General features: G+C 46.4%; 1 protein-coding gene across 4 annotated transcripts; it reads right to left on the reverse strand.

Annotated features, from left to right (window-relative positions):
• Positions 1 to 3,947: 3,947 nt before the first annotated feature.
• On the reverse strand, positions 3,948 to 21,788 carry DESI1 (desumoylating isopeptidase 1). Of its 4 annotated transcripts, none has more exons than XR_835662.3 (7): positions 21,668 to 21,788; positions 12,641 to 12,662; positions 11,463 to 11,532; positions 9,027 to 9,136; positions 8,235 to 8,357; positions 6,006 to 6,500; positions 3,948 to 5,855 (listed from the first exon to the last, which is right to left on the reverse strand). XR_835662.3 is itself a non-coding variant. In XM_010960227.3 (6 exons), the coding sequence occupies exons 1-6, from the start codon at positions 21,753 to 21,755 to the stop codon at positions 4,228 to 4,230; spliced, it is 438 nt and encodes a 145-aa protein (XP_010958529.2). In that variant the 5' UTR covers positions 21,756 to 21,788; the 3' UTR covers positions 3,948 to 4,227. The 4 variants fall into 4 exon arrangements, 2 of the variants coding, with proteins under 2 accessions (XP_010958529.2, XP_010958528.2); XR_835663.3 differs by having other exon boundaries at positions 3,948 to 4,252; positions 5,618 to 6,500; XM_010960227.3 differs by lacking the exon at positions 6,006 to 6,500 and having other exon boundaries at positions 3,948 to 4,252.
• Positions 21,789 to 21,793: the final 5 nt, after the last annotated feature.

Below are 21,793 nucleotides of genomic sequence, written 5' to 3' on the forward strand. Positions count from 1 at the left end.
AGGTGACCTTGGACAGGTGCCTCCCACTCTGGGCCTGTTCCACATCTGTAAATAGGGCCACCGCTGCCAGCCTCTCCGGGCTGTCTGGAAGACAGGGGGTGCAGGGAAGGAGAGGTGCTTGAAGAGGCTCTGCAGGGAACAGGTCAGGGCTGGGTGCTGGTTTTAATTTCATCTCGGTTCATGGGCAGTGGGAGGCTGGAGAGACTGTGGATGTTTTTTCTCCATTTTTTAAGATGCCTGCAGTGCTTCCATAGTTCTCACAACAAATAAGTCCATTGAATTTAAACAAGCTGAGGGGCGCATGCTCAGAAGTGGTGTTTGTGGAGGGGGTGGAGGCTGTTGCTCAGTTATCATAGGCCCCCTTGGGGCTCCCTTAGCCAAAGCCAGTGGGGACAGGGATGGCACTGCGCCACCTGGGGCAGAGTTTGTGTGTGTGTGCGTGCGCGGAGGCAGCAGCCCTCCCCTGACACCTGGTATTAGTGATCTCTGCAGATCAGAACTCAGCCCCAGGACTGTGAGAACTTGGGCAAGTCACTCCTCACCTTCAAGCCTCCCTCGTCCCCCTGGGAGGGGCCTTAGAGGCTATCTGGCCCAGAAACTATCAGGTGTAGAAACTGAGGCCCAGAGAGGGGAAGGCCTTGATCAAAGTCTCTGAGGCAGAGGCTCAATCCAGGTTGGCCTGTGTCCAAGTTTTTATGACTTGTGCTTCCCCTGAAATGTCAACCCTCCCAGGACTGAACTGGTGGATTGATTCACTCAGAGATGCCAGCTCTGTGCCAGGCCCTGTGCTGGGTGCTGGGCACTCAGGTAATCAGAGCCCTGCCCTTGAAGGGTTTCAGCTGATGGGAGTGTGATGGGAGGCACCTGCTGGAGGGAAAGGTCTGCCTTGCCTTAGGGAGAAGTCAGGAAGGCTCTGTAGTGGAAATGCTTGTGCTGGGCCTTTAGTGCTGAGTGCAGGTTGCTCTGATAGGTAAGGAGAAGGGATCCAGGTCCAATAATTGGTAAACCGACGCTGGAGGTGGAAACCGCCTGCAGTGTTAGGAACCCACACATGCAGCAGGGTGTGGGGGGTGGAGAGGTCTGGGGACAAGTTCGAGAAGAGCCTTGATAAATAAGTACAAGGAGCTTGGCTGCTGCCCCAGGGGGGAATTGAGGTGTGTGGGGAGAAGGGCATGCTCAGGTGACCTGTACCCAAGACTTGGAGTTTGGTGGCCAGCTGAGCCATGAGTTCACAGCGCCACCTGGTGTCCATCTCTCTCACTGCAGCTTGACTTTCCTGGGTTCTCTCCACCTGGGGGGAAAAGGTGGGGCAGAGATCTCTGCAGGGGACCCTGGGCTCCCAGGCAAACTTGTGGACCAGGACTAGTCCCAGAACCTCTGTCCCCTCCCAAAGCAGTCAGGCTTCGTGGTGAAGAACTCACACTCAGTGCTGTGCTAGACCCCCGATAGGTTCTTTGTCTGCACGCTCAGGCCAAGGTCCTGGTGTGAGCGTGAGGAACCTGGGCCCACCAGCCTGGGCAGGAATCCTCCTACACCATCATCACCCTCCGGAGCAGACTCCACGTCCACGCACACACCTGTGACGAGCATCTTACTCTTACCTAATAGCTCCCTCAGGCTTTGGGGAACTTTGCTGGAATGATCTCTCCTCAGAACTTCCTCTATCGGTCCCACTAGCACCAGCACACCACACCCCCGCTCCAAGGTGGTTTTCGGTCCACTTTGCTGGGCAGTACAGGTTTTCACTCCATGTTGAGAGAACAAAGCCAGGTACAACACAGCATGTCTAGCATGTGTGCCTTCGAATCCACAGAAACGTCTGCAAGGACGTTCACAAAATGTTAACGTATCTTAGGATGATGGAATTTTAGGTGACTTTTTTTCTCTCATCTTTGTACTGTTATTGGTTGCTTACATTTTCCAAATATATATTATCTTTATACTCATATAACCAAATTGTTTTCTTTTTGGAAAAAAAACAAATTAAGAAATCTAAGCACATCCTAATAACGCCAGCATAGTTTAGTGAAAGCTCAAAGGAGCAGGGCCAGTGGCTGACAGTGACTCTGTAGTCCCGCAGTTCTTGCCTTTGCAGGTTTCACAGGGGCTGTTTCATTCCTCCCCGCACTGGAAGATCCTGGGGAACAGGGACCAAACCAATTTCCAGGGCTTCTTCACAGCTCTGGGCACACAGAAGGTGCACAGTACACCTCACTTCTTGCTTGACAACCACACTACCCTCCTCCCTGGTTTTGTGCTGCCCCTCTTGCCACCCCCTCACCCCCATTCTCAACATTGCGAATCGATCAGGTCATCATTCCCACACTGTCTGACCCACCAGCCCCTCCAGCCTCAACACTTCCACCACCCGTTCTGCTCTTGTGCTCCAACCACTAGCCCCTCCAACATTCTTGCACTTGCTGCTCCCTCTGCCTGGACCGTTCTTCCCTTAGATCTGCACTTTGTCGTTTAGGTCTCAGATTAAACACCTTGTCACACACGCCTTCCCCAACTTCCACCCCCTCCCCACCCCTCAACACTACACTGCCACCTGGTTTTATTTCTTCCCTAGCACTATTGCAACCTGAGATTACCAAACCTGTGTACCATGTGTCTTCCCCGGAATCTAACCCCTGACTGGGCAGGACCTTGTCAGTCCCGCTCACCACTGTACCCCTAGCACTGAGCTCGGTGCTGCTTCACACATGGTAGGCTCCCGGGGAAGGTTACGGGCTTTAATGAACTCACCCCACATTTTGTCGTAAGTCACAAAGTCTAAGGGTAAAATAGCTGTTTTCTGCCATTTCCCCCAGAAGCAGGTGATGCACGTCTGCAGTACCTTATCTTGTAAACTGTCCTCAGCAGAGAGATTTGGCCTCTGCTCAGAGCTGGCTTACAGAAATCCTCAGGCAGTAGGGGTTGAATGGATTCGCCCTCAGCCCGACATTCATTGATTATTTAATTTGTGCCAGGCACCGGGCAAAGTACTTCCCATTTACTCTCTTCAAACCACCCCGTGAGGTAGGTACCATTTCCCCCATTTTATAGATAACGAGACAAACAGACTGGCCCACAAGTAGCAAAGTTAGGACTTAAGCCCAGGCTGTGTGGTCTCAGACCGGGTGCCTTCAAAGGACTCCTGCCACATGTCAGCTCCTGGGAAGCACATATGTCAGCCAAAGCCACCTGCCCTCTGTATCCTCTAGAAAGACAGAACCTTCTGTTTTATTTTTAAGCTAGCACATTGGAAAGACACAGTGCCTTAATGACGAGGTCTCAGCGGAGGACGGTGAGAACATGGCCCGGATTCAAGGGCTCAGCCACTCGCCACCTGGATAACTTAGCTTCTCTGCACCTGTTTCCCCACCTGTAAAACAGGACCAACACCCACATCCTGAGTCCGTGGTGTGTGAAAGAAAGCCAGGCAGAAGGTGCTCACTCAAAGTGGGCCAACTGAACCTGCAGACCCCGGCAGCTCGGCTGGCGTGCCTGGAAGCACTGCGGGCATTCAGAGGGCTGTCCACCCGCCCCAGCACCTCTTCAGTGAGGTCAGGGAAAGGTGGGCAGAGATCCCTGAGGCCACAGACCCAGCCTATAGCCAAGCTGAAACCAGAAGTGAATACTTCTTGGTGAGGTCAGACGTCCTCTGAGATCTCAGAAGCTGAGGCCAGCAGACCAGGTTTTTGAGTCTTACTCCACCACCAGCCACAAGGTGACCCTGGGCAAGGGGAATCCTCTCTGGGCTCTTTCCCCATCTTGATAAAGCAATGGTGAAAGTCATACACTCTTTTCTGCTATTGTCACTTCTTATCCACAAGTCTTACAACCAAGCAAAGGCGGCATATCCAGACTGAGCAAAGTTAAGCTCAGTGGGAGACAGATGAAGAATCAGGCTGCAGCTGCCTCATGTTGGCTGCATACCCAGACCTTCAAGCACGACACAAATGGCAGCAGGCAGAAATGAGTTTATTGCATTAGAAAAAATACCAAAGAAAAACAGTAAACACCTCCATATTATACAGTTATTAGTTTGACTTCAAGGACAAAAAGGAATCTCAAAGGTACAAACTTTATTTCTGGGAAGGGGTGACGGTCTCATCCCTCCTCCTCCTTCCCTGTCCCTTTAGACCATGGACCTTGATGGAGGTGTCCACTGTGCGATACAATCACACACACGGCTCGTTTCTCATTCTGCTTGCCTGCGCACGCCTGTATGGAGCTGGCTGGTCACAATGAGCAGGCTCCTGAGGTTCTGGGATAGAGAAATGCGAGGATGGTGTTGGGGGGTCCTAGCCTGAGCCTGGGCGTCCAGGTAGTGACGGTGAGACTTGGGTAGGGGAGGGAGAGCCTGCCTCCCTGCAGAGCTCTAAGAAGATGGCTTACTGACCCCTCCTCTCCCCACAAACCCTAAGGCACAGGCATTGGCACAAACGGCTGTTGGGCATGAAGGGCAGCTTTCAATGAAGCAAGTGACTCAGTCTCTCACCGGAGCCACTTAGGCTAACTTCTTGGTATAGCCCTGCATCTGGAGGTGACTACTGGGGGAAGAGAAATCAGCTGAGTCTGGATATGGTGGAGAAGAGAGATGAGAAGGAGCTTGTGATGCCCATCACCCTCTGGCTGGAGCTGAGTGCTCTGAGCAGAGAGGTCTGGAGCAGGAGCTTGGAAGAGAGAGGGGGCTGGGCAAGGCAAGCTGAAAAAGGGGAGAAACAGCTGGGAAGCAGAGCAATGGCCTCGACCAACATGCTGCCCTCCCAGGAGAAACCCAGCCTGAAACCCATTTTCCATGGCCCAGTTCTGCCAGGAGGTCAACATTAAATAATAGCCCCTGCTAGTTTCCGCTCTGATGTACCATTAGCATGCACACTGGCAAGTCAGTGGGTCTCGAGAATTAAAGTGCTCACTGGTTTGGCCTCCAATCTTAAAAGTTCCAAAATGCCACTTGGCACTACCGTCAGCCATCATGAACATGCCCCTGGTCAGGTCACAGGCAAACACTAAGGGAGAATAACATCTTCTCCTCTAGCTGAGACCCTGATGATGCCAACTGCCATGGCTAATGGCAGAGATGGGAGGAGACGAGGCCAGAGGTGAGCAGCAGCTTTTTGGAGAGGAAAGGCACCTGCTGCAGGCCAGACTCCAGGAAAGAGAACATAATTCAAGTCTGAGAAGTGGCAGGAGGGGCCCAAGGATGCCAGGGCTGGGACTCAGATACCTTGCAGCTCTGAGTCCCTTCTCCACACTCAGTCTCCCAACTTGAGGGAGGCTCACACGAAGAAAGAGAATCTGAAAGCCTCTCCAGGTAAGAAACTTCCAGATTGTTCCCCGCCTGTAAGTTCCCAGCAGCAGCTCATTATAAAAATGCCCACTCATGCCCTCAACCTTGCTTTCTTAAAGTCAGAATGACAAGAGAAATAATACGTCCCTTCAAAACACATTTAGGATAATGTAAAAATCCCTATCAGAAACAATTCTAAATTTGTCACCTTGATTCTGCATTATTCTTTCTACATCAGGGACATTTTCCAAGAGCAGGGAATCACTTCCCCTTGCTCCCTAGCTGAATACTGCATATTGGTCTGGGTGCGGGTGGGCACGGTGACTGCAAATAACTTACATTATTACTTGCAGACAAAAGGCCTGGGCCTCTGCCGCTCCAAACCTTCGTTAACTGACAGGTCAGCTATGCTGAGGAAGAACAGCCCGTAGACAGCAAGGCAGCTTCTTCAAAATCAACGTCAGAGGATTGGTAATCAGTCTAGGTGGAACGAGGAATGGCTTTATCCTGTTTCCTCTGGGCTGACACTTGCTGATCCTGAGGCTTTGGTTGCTCCAGCCCTGGTCCCATGGCCTTGCTTGATGGAGGGGAGGGAAGGTGAGAAGATCGTGGCTAAAGAGTTCACTTAGGTTGGGTAAGTCATCCTGAAACTGGTCCCACCAAGTCCTTCGATTCATTTAACGCTAGAGAGTAACCGCTTCCAGGTCATGGGTAATATAAAACTCACCTGGGCCCCATGGGTGGTGGCAACCTGGGTAGAGTGTGGGCATTCTCTGGAAAGAGGTTCTTGGTTGGGGCTTCCCCAGACTCTGCCTCTTGCTTTCTGCTTAAACAAATCCTCTCCCTTTCTCCAGTCTGTAGGCCGCTTAGGAAGCAGCATTAGAAGTGAACTCACAGACAAGACAGCCTTAATAAATTAGTATAATACTATTAGAAGGGGTGGCATTTTGTTGTTTCTTAGCAGCATTGTCCTACATTCAGCCTGATGATCTCCTTCCCTGGGAAATTTAAAAAGCCGTCCCCTGGTTGTTAGCTCTGATGTAAAATGATAAAATAGAAATCTGGTAGGGTTTGTTTTGTTTAAAAAGGAAAAGCCCTGGTGAGGCAGGGCGGTCCCATGCAGTCCTGTTAGCTCTGGCCGTTGGGTCGGCCCACTGTGCTCCCTCCAGGAGGCTGGATCTGGATGGAGTCCAGGAAGGGTCGCAGGGCCTGTCCAAAGGGCCTGCGGAGAAAACAGACATGGGGCTGGGGTGGGCTCCCTGACGCAGACTGCCACAGCTGGCCAGCGCGCCCGGCTTGGCCCACGTGTGCAGTGGCCCTGCCACGCCAGGAAGTTCTCTATCACTGCATTTCACTTTATCGCCTATCTCATACATCCTTTTTCACAGAGGGGATCTCCACATAGCCTGCTCTACGTTTTTATTCCTGGCGTCCCCTCCTCAGTAAATGCTACCATCTCACCACCATCACCGCCATATCCTGGTTGGCTGTGGTCTGGACAGGTTGGCTATAGACTGGAAACTAGAGCTTTCTGTACTTCTGTCTTTAGCTCTTATGGTACAAGAAGGTTAAGCGAAGAAGCTGAGGTAAAAGAAAAAGAATATGAAAAAGATAAAGTCAGGAGTGAGGGTGGAACACAACTGGACTCCTCAGGGAACAGAGGTCTCCTAGGGAGTACCAGGAATATCCAGGAAAAATGACCAGTGCAGGCTGACAGAAGGTGTCAGTGCCACTTTGTAAAGGGCTCCCAGTTTGCTCTCAGAGCAGCTTAGCTGGAAAAAAGACTGCGAATACCGTAGCCTTAGAGACTTTCCAAGATTACTGTCATCTTAAGTCGGGTGGTCCACAGTGCATCTGTTACTAGTTTTCTTTTTCTTCGGTGGCTATTGCCATTTTTGGAAATCATTCCCAAGTTCAAAGGAAATAAAGTATTTTAAAGCATAAACAGATGAAACCGAGAAATATTAATCTTAATTCAGACGAGTCCAGGAACTCCACCCATCGGATAGTAACAGCAAGAACATTCCAGCTACTCGGGTTTGCTCAGGGCCCCATAACCTAGATTCTTCAGTAAGGCTATGGGGTTTAACACACCCACCAAGGAACAGGAAGGCAGGGCCAGGAGTGGGAGACGGGGCTCTCCTCACTCAGCCTGACACTGACATCAGCCTTATTTCCTATGCAAGTTTTTCCTGAGGGGTTCCTACCCAGGTGTGAAGAATAGTTCACCTTGCTGAGCCTGCTAAACCTGCCAGGATCCCTGTTGGACAGGGCCACAGTTCAGGAGAAACTGAGTCATTCAGCAATTGGACACGGTCCTAGAGTGGGTAGAGGCTGCCTGAATGCAATCAGCAGCAAAGGGAGGGAGGGGTGTGATGGCACTGGGTGTGTGTGTGTCCTTTCAGGGGACACCACCTGGATGATGGCCCACGAAGCTTGGCCACATCAGGTGGGAGGGGCTACAGAATGTTCTTGAAGAAAGCATCTACCGAGGGCTAATTGTGCACCACATAGTAGGAGGGTGAGTAGAAGTTGTCTTTGAGGGCGTCAAATAGTTCAAGATGCAGGGGAAGAAAGATTAACAACAGTTTCAAAACAAGACACCTGACTAATTCTCTGGCCTACTCTGGGCCCATCTATCTAAAACTGCCTTTTAAGTGGGCACTTCTGGGGAGTGGCATGCCTCATGTATAAAGGGAAAGACAGTTTGTTCAGGATTCTGTACAAGCACTGGGGCCAGTGTCAAGTGGGTTTCTAAGTTCTGCAGTTGCACTCAGACCAGGGCAGAGTTGGTCCAACTCCAAGGAGGGTGAAGGTGAGCATATGTGAGTAGAAGCTGTCATCATGACAGGGCCCCATTAGCTGGGCAGACTCTGCTGAGACTAGGGGGCAGATGTGGGCCAGAGGAGGGGGGAATGGGGATTTCAAAGGCGGGGGAGAGGTAGAGGCCACTCACGTGGAGAGAACTTCAGAGGGAAGGTCAGTGATGTAAGAAGGGATCTTCCGCCCGGTCAGGAACTGCGCCACTTCGTTGCTGAAGGTGTTACAGTTGTGCTCAAAGAGGTTGTAGGCTTCACCTCTGTACATTGTGAGAAAGGTTTGGGACACAGATGTGAGTCAGCAAGCACGTACATGAAACAGTTCAAACCAAGTGACAGAATGGTGAGCACAGCTGAATCTGAGGACCGTGATTCTACTTTACACTCCAAAAGGACCGCTTGGTTTGCCACTCTGGGCCCTTACATAACAGATTTTTGAGGGAAAGATGAAATAAAAACATCTGGCTCCTTCAGTTTCAGAAGAATCTTTACAGTCACTAAAGCAGAGCTCCAGGGTTAGAGTTTAACACTTGAAATTGGCTAAAGCTTCTTTAAGAGAAAATCTGCTCAAGTTTGTATTTCATCCCAACCTCTCTACAAACCCTTTTTTTGATTTTCAGGACAAAATACTTTGTTGAGAGCAGCATATGCTGAAATAGCAGCAGCTGATTTTAATCAGAAGGAATAAATACCCTTCCTTTCCTCAAAGTTTCCACAGTAGGTATGCTGGGATGGAATAGCGCCTTTGGAGCAATGCTGAGCTCTTTTTGTGGCGTGATAACTGCCTTCCCTTCATATTTATTCAGCAAATACTGGGCCAGACCTTGTGGTGAGTGCTCTGGGGGAAATGACTGGTGGCTTCCCTCTGGGGACTGATTATCTAGTTGGGGAGATAGACACAGCTAACCACCACCCCTGTCTCCACTCACCGGAACAGAGACTCCCCCAGGGAGGACAGGTACTCCAGAAAGATTTCTTCTGTGACTTCTGTGCTCCCCACATCAACCACAGAGTCTGGGGGCCCAAGCAATGTCCCTCCCTAAAAGGGCCAGCCAAAAGAAAGTCATTAAATCATTTTCTCCACTGAATTTTTTCATGTGGCTTCCCACTGAAGAACACAAATGCCCTGTTTTACAACTTTTGATTCTGAGAGCACCCAGGGCAGGTGAAGAGTGTTATTTCCCATTTGTGTCAAGGCTATAATGGCTTAGAGCTTCCTGGCAACTAATCCATTGCCATGTGCTGGCAACATGGCTAAGAAGCCAGGCTTTCTGTTTCTGGTGGGGCTCTGGGAAGCTGAGTCTCTTGCAGGTCAGACTCCTGGCACTGACCATGCATTCAGTTGATAAAAAGACAGAAACCCAGAATCTGAATTCTCCCCTTTGTCCCTAACATGCCTGCTCATGAGGGCAGAACAGGACAAACAGAAATGGCTCACGCCTGATAGGTCATCTTTACATGCCTATATTCATACTGTATGCAGCCAGTGTTTCTTGTGACACACCTGATGTCCCTTGTAACACTGGGAAAATGTGAAGAATTGTGAGAAATCTGGCAGGTTGGCAAATACTTCAATAATTCAGTTCCTTTTTGACCTGTGAGGCTAATCTAATGAGGGGATAAAGTTCCCCTGGCAAGGGAGTTAATGGCCCCTGGAAGGCCTACAGAAAACCCTCAGCCATGGGTTAACAGACCGCCATTGCAGACGAACGAAGAGACTGAGGCCTTGCGGGGGAAACCAGCCAAGGGGAAAGCACCCAGATCACAGGCGAGGAGAGAGCTGGGAATGGGCTGGGGAGTGAGGGCGAGCACTCCAGAGCAGAGCTCCCTGAAAAGATCATTCATTCACGCAGTGGCTGTCGAGCACCCACTACGTGCCCCACACTGTTCTGGGCCCTGGGGGAAGCACAGTGAGCAGGATAATTCCTGCAGTCAGAGTATAATAATCATAGAGCTACAAGAGACTAAAAGGTCACTATTCAACCTCCTATTATTCACTCACGTAACAAATACATACTGAGAACTTACTATGTGCTGGGCCTTATGCTAGGCACTGGGGGCACGATGTGGACAAAACAGATGAGATTCTTGCCCTCACGGAGCTTACAGTCTAGCAGGGAAGGCAAACCAAAAAAAAAAAAAAAAAAAAAATATCCCATAAACCCCTGTATAATTATGAGCTATGATAAGGGTCTTGCTGGAAAACGTAGAGAATGTGGTGAGTACATAAGACAGTCTGAAGGGTCAGAGAAGACTTGGCTGAGAAAGCGACACTGAACTCATCTGAAGGATGGAGAGCTATAACCAAGTGGCGGATCAGGGAGGTGGACTGAAGTCAGAGGACAGGTTTAATTGTCCAACATGCATGTGTTCAGGGAATGAGAAAGAGGGGCTGGGGAAGGGCTCAACCTGCAAAGGGGCCATCGAGGAAGAAAGACCCAGACCAGATCAGACATGGCCTTGGAGGCTATGCTGAGCTTCTGCTTTTTATTCCCAGAGCAATGGGAAGAGTTCTGACTTAAAAAAGGGAATGCCATGTTCAGATTTTCATTTGAAAAGATCACTTTGCCTCTCGTGTGGAGAACTGACTGAGAAGGAAGAGTAGATGGACTGCTGAAGTCCAGGCTAGAAATGAGGCTGGATGAAGGTGAAAGCTCTGGAGAAGCGGGAAGAGATGAAGAGAGAGAATCTGGTTTAAGACACATTTACAAGGCAGAACTGAGTGGAGTTAAAGAAGGACTTGTTATAGGAAGTGGAAAGCCAGTGGAAGGAAGAAATAAAAAATGACTCCCCATTCATGAGTATAAAACGAATGGCTGCTTGGTCTTTGCCTGAGTACCTGCTGTCACAACCCTCAGATAGCTCAGACAGAAATTTTCTGGAAAAAAGCGTGGGCTTTAGAGTCAGAGAGACTTCGGTTTTAGTACTGGCGCTGTAACTGGCCATGTAACTTTGGGCAACTCCCTCTCTCTCAGAGTCCTCATGGGTCAGCTGCACACTGACTGGGTTCTCACCATGAAGCAGGCACTGAGCTAGCGATGGTGACAGGAGAGGGAGGCAGTGTCAGCTTACAGGGAGCTGGCCTGTGGATCCCTGCAGAGACTCAGGAACAGCCTGTTTCACCATAACGTGCTCAGTGTGACATGGACCACAACTGCCATGGGAGCAGAGAGGAGGGCAACTGGCTGGAAGGTCTGGGAAGGGTATTCTGGAGCTGAGTCTTAAGGCCACCATGAGGAACTATTGCACAGGACCGTACAGCCTGGCCTAGCCGCCAGAACTATGGAGGAGTAGCGAAGTTCCTGGCCTACGGGAACACCCAGGGACCTGAGACTGCGGGACAGGGTGTGGGAGAAGACACTCACCGGGGGACAGCTGGAGATACCGCCACTGCCGAAGAAGAACTCATCCTTGTGCACAACTATGGAGGTGTGCCTGCAACGCACAGAAGAGGCAGAATAAGCCAGAAAGTTTAAATCTGGACTGAGAAAAAGCAAACACCACACCGCAATGAGAAGAATTTCTGCCTAAGTATACGACTTATGAGGTCAACAGCTTTATAAACTAATCAAATAAACATAAGATAAATACCTCAGATTAGAGTTTCCAGACTTTGGCGCTACTATTTGGGGCTGGATAGTCCTCTGTTGTGGGGATGTCCTGTGCATTCTAGGACATTCAGCAGCATCCTGGTATTTACCTACTAGACAGTAGTAGCATCCCCCCCCCCCCAGTTGTGACAACCAGACATTGCCTGGGGTCTCCTGGGGGCAGAACTTTACCCTGTTGAGAACCACTGCTGTTCAGTGAGCAGAGGGGAGTCCTTAGAGGTTCACCCCAATATTAACAAGTCAATTATTGAAATAAAGCTCTGCAGAGCAAGGTGTGTTCCCAGGCTTTTTAAACTAACAGGAGCAGTTAACCTAGACCATGCTGAGGGAAAACCAGATGCTGTTAAGTGTGGACCTGCTGCAGGTGAAGGTATTCCTATTACTTCTTGGGTCTGAGTCAAACAAAGCAAAGGGTTATTCTGGTCAGCCAAAATGTCAGCAGGCTCTAGGAGTCCAAACAGAACACTGACCTACGGTTTCCTCAGAAATGGAACTGAGAGCCCAGCCACCCTCTTGTGTCTTGCAGGGATGGGTCTAAGAGACCAAAGCACATGTGTTTTAAGAAAGACACGTGGGGCCCTCAGGACTTCTATACTTAGAAAGCTTGGTCAGGGTGGGCTGACATCATTCTGCCTTTCTTTAGGACAGGGTTTTTTATCCTCAGCACCACACGTTTCTGGCTGGATCATTCTTTGTTGTGGAGGCCATCCTGCAAATTGTAGGAGGTATATAGCAGCATCCCGGGCCTTCACCCACACACCCCAAATGTCTTGAGACACTGATAAACTCCTGGTTGAGAACCACTGCTTTAGAACTTGAAGCTCTGTGACTCAGAGAGCTAGGTTTGAAGTTGGAAGCCACAGATTAGAACATGAAGTGCGCGGTGCTGCCTCGTTTCATAAACCAGTCACTGTAAGGAGGTCCCAACTTACCAGATGCCTTCCAGTTGTTTCCCTGTGGAGAAAAAAAGAAGAGATTTAGCCACTTGGAACTAGACTAAATGGTCTCCTAGCCACAGTAAATTCAGACCATCAGTCAAACCCAGAGCAACCCATTATAACCTCTTGGGGCATTTTCTAGGAATGCAATTCTCCTCCAATAAGGTCCTTAGGTCGTGACATGGTATGCCATGTTAAGTAAGTTGAAAATAATCAGAATCCTTAAGCAGAACGCAAGATGGAAATACTTGTATAGATATACCCAATTTTATGTCTGCTTTTCTTTCTCATTTGGGGTCAATTCAATCTTGCATTTTTAATTTGTCCCATCTTTTGAGACTATAGTAAAACAATAATACAGAAATGTTATTATCCACTTCTTCATAGAGCATATGTGAGGTAAATCCTTTAGAAAATGATAGAGCAACTTTGCAAATACCACCCATTTGAATAGTCATGGCACATGCATTCTGTACCTCTATGTGGCAGACATGATGTGAGGTATGGAAATGCAAATATGAGTTTATCTCTGTCTTGCCTTTAAGGAGCCCAAAGTCAAATGGAAAGAGAGATACACACATAAATAACTTAAAACACAATGTTGACAGGCTCCATAATAGTGGTAAAAATAATAAAGATAGAGAACTACCTTCACGAGCTGCAATTCTACCAGTGAACAAACAGGGGCAGGGACCGACATTTCTGCCAGAAGGAACAGCATGTGCAAATACATGGTTGTGAAAAAGACTAAGGTCTCACAGGGTAGAGCAAAGGGTGCAGTGATGGTGGTTAAGAGGACAGGTGGCAGCAAGGGTGCAAGCAAAGGAGAGTAAACCTGGACTGGACGCTGTCCTGCACAGTGGGGTGCTGAAGGTTGTTAGGCAGTAGAGGGCCTTGATCAGATCCATGTTTAAACAATAACTGTATCTTCTAAAAGATAACTGTAGGTACAGAAAGTGAACTGGAGGGAAGAGAGTAGAGAGAGCAGACTAGAGTGAGGAGGTCTGCAGTGGTCCATCGAAGATACAACAGTGCTAAGGATGCACAGGAAGGGCAATGAAAGGCTTGAGAACATTATCAAACATCACTCACTCACTGCTGGTTATAATTTTACAGTAACTGTTTACTGATTACTAAATGCACTTCCAACATTTCAGTGTTTGCCCTGTGAATTTCTAAAGAATGAAACTCAAAGCACTGTGTGGAAGGAGAGGTTATCCTTAAGAGGTTAAAATGTTTTCTCTTTTTAAAAGTTTTGCCCCTTTATTTGTATTTTATTTAAATTTTGTTGGGGGGGAGGTTATTAGGTTTAGCTATTTTATTTTTTAACGGAGGTGCTGGGGATTGAACCTAGGACCTCATGCATGCTAGGCACGCACTCTTGCCCCTGAGTTATACCCTCCCCCTGAGAAGGTGACATTTGAGCAAAGGCCTGAAGGAGGCAAGGGAGGGAGCCATGCAGAGGCAGGACATGCTACGTGTATTTGAGGGAACTTAAGGAGGCCAGCTGCGGCTAGAGTGGTTGAGTGAGGAGGAGAAAAGCAGGAGATGAGCAGAGGTAACAGAGAACAAGATCACACAGATCAACTTGTAGCTGAGATCTTTTCTAAGCCTGAGCTGTCCAGTATGGTGCCTACATGTGGCTATTAAAATTAAAAGAATAAATTCAGTTCCTCAGTTGACTACCGCATTTCAAGTATTCAATAGCCACACGTGGCCAGTAGTTAGGATGGGACAGTGCAGATCTAGAACATTTCCACCAAAGCTGGAGGTTCTATTATAGGATAGCACTGCTTAAGCCTTAGTTTCCTATTCTGCTAGGAAAAAAAGCACAATAATTGAGTCTTACCTCATAGCATTTCCAAGATCGAAAGAGATGAAATAGGCCTAGCACAATGCCTGGCATATAATACATACCACCCCCCAAAAAAGTCTAACTCTTACTTCTCTTAGGCTTTACAATTTGAAATTAGGCTGGTCTTATAGTACCTTGGTATAAAAACTAGCTATTTACATGTCTCTTTCCCCCATCAGACTACAACTGACTCAAAGACAAGGCAGTTTCTTATGCATCTTTGTAAATCCAGCGCCAAGCAAAGAGCCTGGAACAGAGATGCTACAGGCACATCTGTTGAGACGAGCTATTTTGTTTCATTAGCTCTGTAGGTTGACACACAGAGGCCAAATAAGGCCAAAGTTCTCAACCCCAATCTTGGCTGCCCTGGCTTGTTATTCAAATGACTTTGCAACCCTGGCATATTGTACCCTGAGCCTGCTATTGCCTTCTCAGACGCCCATGCTCAATGACCTAGGAGGACAGCTGCAGGTACAGATGCATCAGTTCATACCCAGACCTACCAAAATAATGGGCTTTTGGAGAGGGGCCACAGAGATCATCCTGTCAGTTATTTTACACCTGAGAAACAACTCAGAAGTTGTGGGATACAAACCCTACTTTATTCTCCTTGATAGTCTCTGTATTGAGCATTAAATTTGTCTGTAAGCTGGACATTCTCCTTCCTCCTTATTCAACCACATCCAGGTACACTTAAGATCTCATCTGTCCATAGAATGGTGATAGGAACTATAGAAAAAGGATCCTTTTATTCATTCTTTCATTTATTAATCCATCTGCCAAACACTTGGAGCCAACAACATTTAAAATGGATTAAGTGGAAAAAAATGGATTGAGTGGATTTAGATCATTTCTTAATTTAAAGTGCTTCATAGTTACCCTTATTCTCACATCTTTACATAGTAGAGTAGGACAGATATTTATTAACATCATTTACAAACACGTAAATAAAGATGCATGGTTTGTTCAGTGTAAAGACAAGAAAAAACAGGATATGACCATGTGCTTGTTGGAGCAGCTCAGGTAGAAATCTAAGTGTAGCTGCTCAGGGGCCTGCCCTCCTGAGGACAAGGATGAGGGCTGTGGCCTGCTCTATGGGGTGACAGGCACTGTAAAGTGGGACTGACTGAACTGACTTTTTAATTTTTTCGGACAGATTGAGGTAGGAATAGGTGAGTAGATGGGGGTTTGAGTTTGAATTAGGGCACAAGGCCGTATCAGGATGTGAATTAGGCTCAGTGGATATTAGCATACTACAGAAGCAGACTTTTCCCACTAGGACTTCCTCAGCAAGCTGGAGAGGGAGTGGTCAGATGGCTGCATGTCTCTAAGCTTGTTGGTACATCCAATGCATTGATTTTGAAGCCTATGAGGTATGCACGTGAAAACAAATGGAAGACATGGATAGTAGCCCTGTTTTCATCATGAATAACAAAGAATGTAGAGTGAGGTCCGCACTCAACAGCCTTCCACTGATTATAAGAGTAAAGTCAGTACATAAAAACCAAGGTGAAAATATTCTATCTACCTCTTCATCAATTAAGATAAAGGAGCTTGTGCATACAGACACATGTTGGTTGTGGGACATGCTCAAGATCAGAACCTGGTATACTGCTGGTGCTAAATAAATGTCTATTAATAAGCATAAGGTGGATGATGGTGATGGGCTACAGGGGCAGGCAGCACTGGCTCACTGGTATAAATCAAAAGTCACCCCAGCTCACCTCCTAGATTCCTCCCCACAGTGACAGCGTTTCTAATTGGCAGTGTTTTAATGTCGTTTGCTAGATTACCAGCAATGTGAAGAGGTTAACTCAAAAAGTCAGCTTAAAAGAAAAAAGTCAGCTTATTCTTCTCTGGAACCACTGGATAGATGTTGAATCTATGTGGGAAAAGGTAAAGAGAAACATCTGTATAACACAGGTGGACTTTTATGCCTATACTGTAAAAAATGCCTACTGGCAGGGGGCTTGCCCTTCCTTTAGGTAGAGAAGGACTATCACAAAATCAAAATGCACTACATCGTTAAAAACTAAGAAGGTATTTTAATCCTCAAAAAAGGTAGGTTTATGACTACTTAATACTTTAGCACTAGGATTCCTTGGAGCTGGTATAGGATTCTTTCTCAGCATACGGATAACAGATTTGTGAGATCTTTTTCTCAGTACTAAGAGGGTTCCCTCTTAACCACTGCTTGTTGTTAGTCAAGCCTTGTAGCAATGCTGTGAGGTAGGTCTGCAGCATCCTGCCATTTACTCAGCTTGTATTTACTGAATGCCAAGAACTGTGCTAAACTCTGGGGATACAATCAAGAGTTCTTGCCCCCAGTGGGGGCTTCCAGTCCAGTTGGGGCTGGGGAAATGGACACAGATGAGAAAACATGTAATTATAAAATAGAATGACAGATGCTATTACAGGACATTGCCGGATGTTATCAGCACATGATAGAGACATGTGACCAATTTGGGGGGGTGGGGAGGTCAGGGAAAGTTTCCTGGAGGAAGTGACATTTTAGTTGAGGCCTCAAGGATGAGCAGAAGTTATCCAAGCTAAGAGATGGGGAGAGAAAGTATCCCTGGCAGAGGGCATAGCCTTGAAAAGCCTAGAGGTAAAGAAGAACCGAATGGGTTCAGTCCTGTTACGGGGCACAGCAGCCTTTTCCACTGGGGTTCTGCAAGAGAATTAAGCCCTACTGTTCTGAGGTATCTACTGGGGGAATGAGAAAACAGTCACTCAGATCATTTTCCCTAGGGCTTAATTCTCTTGTGGAACCTGGCTGAGAAAGGCTTATAGAGTGTGCTTAGTATGTGGAGACAGCTGAGGGTGGGGAGAAAAGCAGAAAGATCACGAAGGGCCTGGTAAGCCACATTAGTTTTCATTTTGCCAAAGAGAAACTGCGTGATTACTGAATTAATTCATTAGATGGATATAAAACAGTACACACAATGAACAATAAAAATCTAAAACAAAGCACAATAGATGGCATTAAAACATTTAAAAAAACCCTCTCAGATTCAAATAAATTCTACTTGATCTTTAAGCTTGAGTTCAAGGCTCAATCATTCCTATAATCAATATTTACTGATCACTAGCTCTGACTGGCCACTGGGGACACACAGAGGAGACAGAATCTCTGTTCTCCAGGAGCTCAAGGTTTTCACTGAAGTCCTTCTGACCCATCCAGCCTACCATGACCTCTCCCTTCTTTCAAGGCCTAAAATAATTATTTCATCACTTTCTCATTTTTGGCATCTAATCGTAATCTCTTTTGTGTTGTTAATAATGTTGCATATGCACAACATTATTTTTAACTAAATAAACTCCTTGAGGACAGAGTCCATGTCTTTTATTTCATTACTATTTGTACTACAGAATTAAGCAAGGCACTGAGCATAGTAAAATCTCAAATATTCGTTGGATAGCATTCTGCCAAGAAATATATGTATACTTTACATGCCTAAGTCTTTAAACCTGAGAACAATTTTGAGATAGGCTTGTAAAGAAAAATAAATGGGATCTTGGAATATGTGCATGCATATAAAACTTCAGATCAGAAAACAATCTGCAAGTATAATGTACCTCTTACCACAATTAAAAAAACAAACCCACCTCCACATTTATTGCCTATGTACAGAAAGAGGTCAAGAAATTTAAAGAGCAGCCAAAGTTATTAAAAGGAGGAAATGAAGGACAATTATAATAGCTAATTATCTTAGGCAAACAGCGACTATGGAAAAAAAAAGTACAATCAGGCTGCTGCTCAATTAGAACAATAAGGATAATTCTAGGACCATTTTCATGGTGAGTGAAGGACTGTGGAGCCATTAATACCTTCATTCTAGCAAGACTGCATTCTAGAAGCAATTCTTGAAGACTGCAAACCAGACAGGGTAAAACTGTGGAGTCTACATTGTTTCAGGGGAGAAGGGAATTACATTGGACTTTATCTAGTCCAATTATGACTGTAATAGACTAGATGGGGTCTAATAATAAAGAGTTGTCATAACAAGAATAAGCTATAGCTTATGAAAGCTAGATAAAGAGCCAGGCCACCCCACTCATGAAGTTTTTCCTTTTAAAAAAGAAGAGGGTACAGATAATGAGGTCATGCTAATTTAGTCTGGAACAATGAAAGCTAGGAGGGATGACCATAAATCTACGATTATGAACGTCACATGCACATTGAACCCAGATTTTTTTCCTTGTCCAAATTTGAAACATTTGACCAAAATGCCTTTATAAACTTGAACTAGGTACTTACTTTACGTCAGTTATAAGCGAATACATCACACAGGGGAGATGGTTCAGTAAAATGAGAATATGAGCTCTAGAAGTCTGACTGGCTACGTTCATAACCCAACTCTGCCACTTACCAGCTGTGTCACCTGGGTGCAGATTTCTTAATGCCCTGTATCTCAGGTTCCTTAACTGAAAAATGGAGGTAATAACAGGACCTATTTCACAAAATTGTGGTGAGGAATATAACACACGAAAGTACTCAGAGAAAAAGGGTCTGGCACATGGTAAATTCTAATATGCTCCTAGAATTCACCACAAAAATCAGGAAACAAATTGATTTTTTAAAGGTTCAAATATATTGAGGAATGGGAAATCAATATATGGCTACTAACAGAACTGGGACATACTCAACTTTAAGATTAGTGATGTCTAGATGGGGTGAACCAGTAAGGCAATGCTCATTTTCCATAAGTTTTTAACTCTGGAAAGCTTTGATAACCCTTTCTTCATTACTTTTGCAAAAGGCATAAAAACAGTATAAGAAAAGGGGACAGGAAGACAGAATTAGATTTGTAGGCAAGGTGATGTTCTCCTGCAATCAGATGTGCCAAATGGAAGTTCCAATTTGGCTGAGGTCTTCTAGGATTTCATATCCATTAAAAAAGGTTGTGTGTGGCAAGGGGCAGGTCCAGTATTTCACCTTCAGTTATGGCACTCTCCCTTTCACCCACTAAACTCCACAAAGGCCTTCTTTCAGTTCCAGAACAGGCCAGGCTCTTGCCTCAGGACCTTGGCTGGTTAATCCCCCTTCTGCCTGGAACACTACAACTCCCTCGCTACCTACCTTGTGACTTCTTCCTCATCCTTAAATTCCCAACTTAAAAGTCACTACTCCTGACCTCCTTATTTAAAGTAGGTCTCTTGTTATTTTCTGTCTCAGCACCTAGTTGGCGTACTGCACAGCCTATCACAATTTGTAATTATTTCATTTGCTTATTTATTGTTGTCTTCCCCACTAAATAGCTCCATGATGGCACAGAACATCTTTGTTCATCATATCATCTTCAGTTAAGCTTAACACTGGGACTAGCACGTAGTAGGCACTCAATAAATCTGCTGAATGAATCATGAACCAATGACACTAAGGTTGCTTTCAGCCAAAATCAGTAACTATTAGATAACAGAACCAAAAATGTCCAGCAAAAAGGGGAGGGCTTTTATTTATCAGTCTAGGAAATACCTAAGCAACACCTTACTATGATGAAACTAACCAAATGGCTCCATTCCAGGAAGTTTAGTTAGAACTTGAATGATGTAATCCACTAGTGACTAGCACCTTCCTCAGTGACTTTGTAAGTTTTGCTTTCAGATTTGCCTTACTCATTTTAACAGTCGGTGATCTAGGCCCTACTTCTGTCTGATAATGGATTGGCTACATAAAAATTATCTGAGGAACTTATTAAAAAAACAGATTTCTGGATCAAAACTCTACAAGATTCTTAGTACTTGTGTAATAAGGCTCTAGAATCCATATATTTAAAACTTTGCTTATTTTGAGTAGAAAATATATATATGTAGTACACAATTCAAAAGATACAAAAAAGTTTACAATAAAGTCTCCCTTCCACTCCTGTCCCCCAGCCTCAAGTTTTTCTTTCCGTAAGCTACCACTGTTACCAATTTTCTTACCTATTCTTCCAGATAATTTGCCTAAGCAACCATGTACATATATCCTTTGCTTCAAACACACACTTTCATATTTAAAAAGATGTTCCAACTTCATTTTTCTCTATTCCCATTTAACAACGTATGTTGGAAATGAAGGTATCTGTATTTTTAACAAGCACCCTAGGTGATTCTGATGTGAAGCCAAACATAGCAACACTCACTGGCCCAGGGTTAAGAGATTAAATTCAACTCACTAAGACACATTAGAAACTCAAGGACTCTGACACTCAAAAGTAGCCTTACTTACTTGACCTCTTCCTTCTTGTTTCACGGACATGAACTAAAACATAATCCAATGTCTTCAAAGAAGCCAAGAAAAACTAGCCATTCATATGGATGTTGCCAAAGCTTTTCAATTTTCAATTCCTCAAATCATTTCCTGCCCAATATCATCTGAAATCATAAACCTGACAATTCCTATGTTACACAAGACATACTGGTATTTGGGTTATAAAGAGGTTTGATCTACACTGAACAAGGGCCAATTTTCTCTCCCAGCAGTTGAGTAGTTTAATGGAGCACAAATCGAAATACTTTCCTTACTAATCCTTGCGGACATAACAGCATCCAATCCTCCCCTGGAATTGCTTTCTTACCATCTGTGCAAAAGCAATTAACTTAGAAACTCTTGAGAAGACCACATTGTCAGGCCAAACTTGGTGAATACTTGAGTTTGGGCTCCAGGACATCTGACTTCACTTCTAATGGGTCAGTGGCCTGTGCAGCTCTAGTTTTCTCTTCCCATCTACCCCAGAGACTGCAGAAAGAGTTTCCTTTTGGCACGGAGGAAGGCTTTCCTCCGCAGTGTCCCTTTCACCACGAGGGGCACCGCTCGACAAGCATCTTCACCTCCCCTACACCGCGCAGAGGAAGGAGGAGTGTAGAAGGCTCCCCAAGCGAGTCAGAGAACTCACCGGGACCCAGCGCCGGCTTCCCCCACCTCCCAGGTGAAGGGGCTCTGAAGGGTTAGGAAAGGTCAGGAAAGGGTTAGAAAGGCTCTGGAGTCAAACGTGAAGAAGGAAAAGTGGGGCTTGGGGGCCCAAACCTCAGACCCTCCCTCTCCATTCGGGCTTTTCTTCATCCTCTGGGCTCCTGCCTCCCTTTAAGCCCTGGTCCAGGCCTCCCCACCTGGGCCGGCCGTCCCGGCACCCCCTCGCCCGCCTCCGGCCCTGCTTCCCGCCTGCCCCCGGCCCCCTCACCCAGCATGATGGGGCTGAGCCGCCGAGCCAGGCCCTTGGACAGGTCGTACACGTAGAGCTTCACCGGATAGAGATTCGGCGGCTCCATCCGGACCCGTGGCGGCGGCGGCCACGAAGTCCCTCAGG

The sequence above is a fragment of the Camelus bactrianus genome, chromosome 12 (assembly GCF_048773025.1).
Source record: "Camelus bactrianus isolate YW-2024 breed Bactrian camel chromosome 12, ASM4877302v1, whole genome shotgun sequence".
In the NCBI taxonomy this organism is placed as follows: Eukaryota; Metazoa; Chordata; class Mammalia; order Artiodactyla; family Camelidae; genus Camelus; species Camelus bactrianus.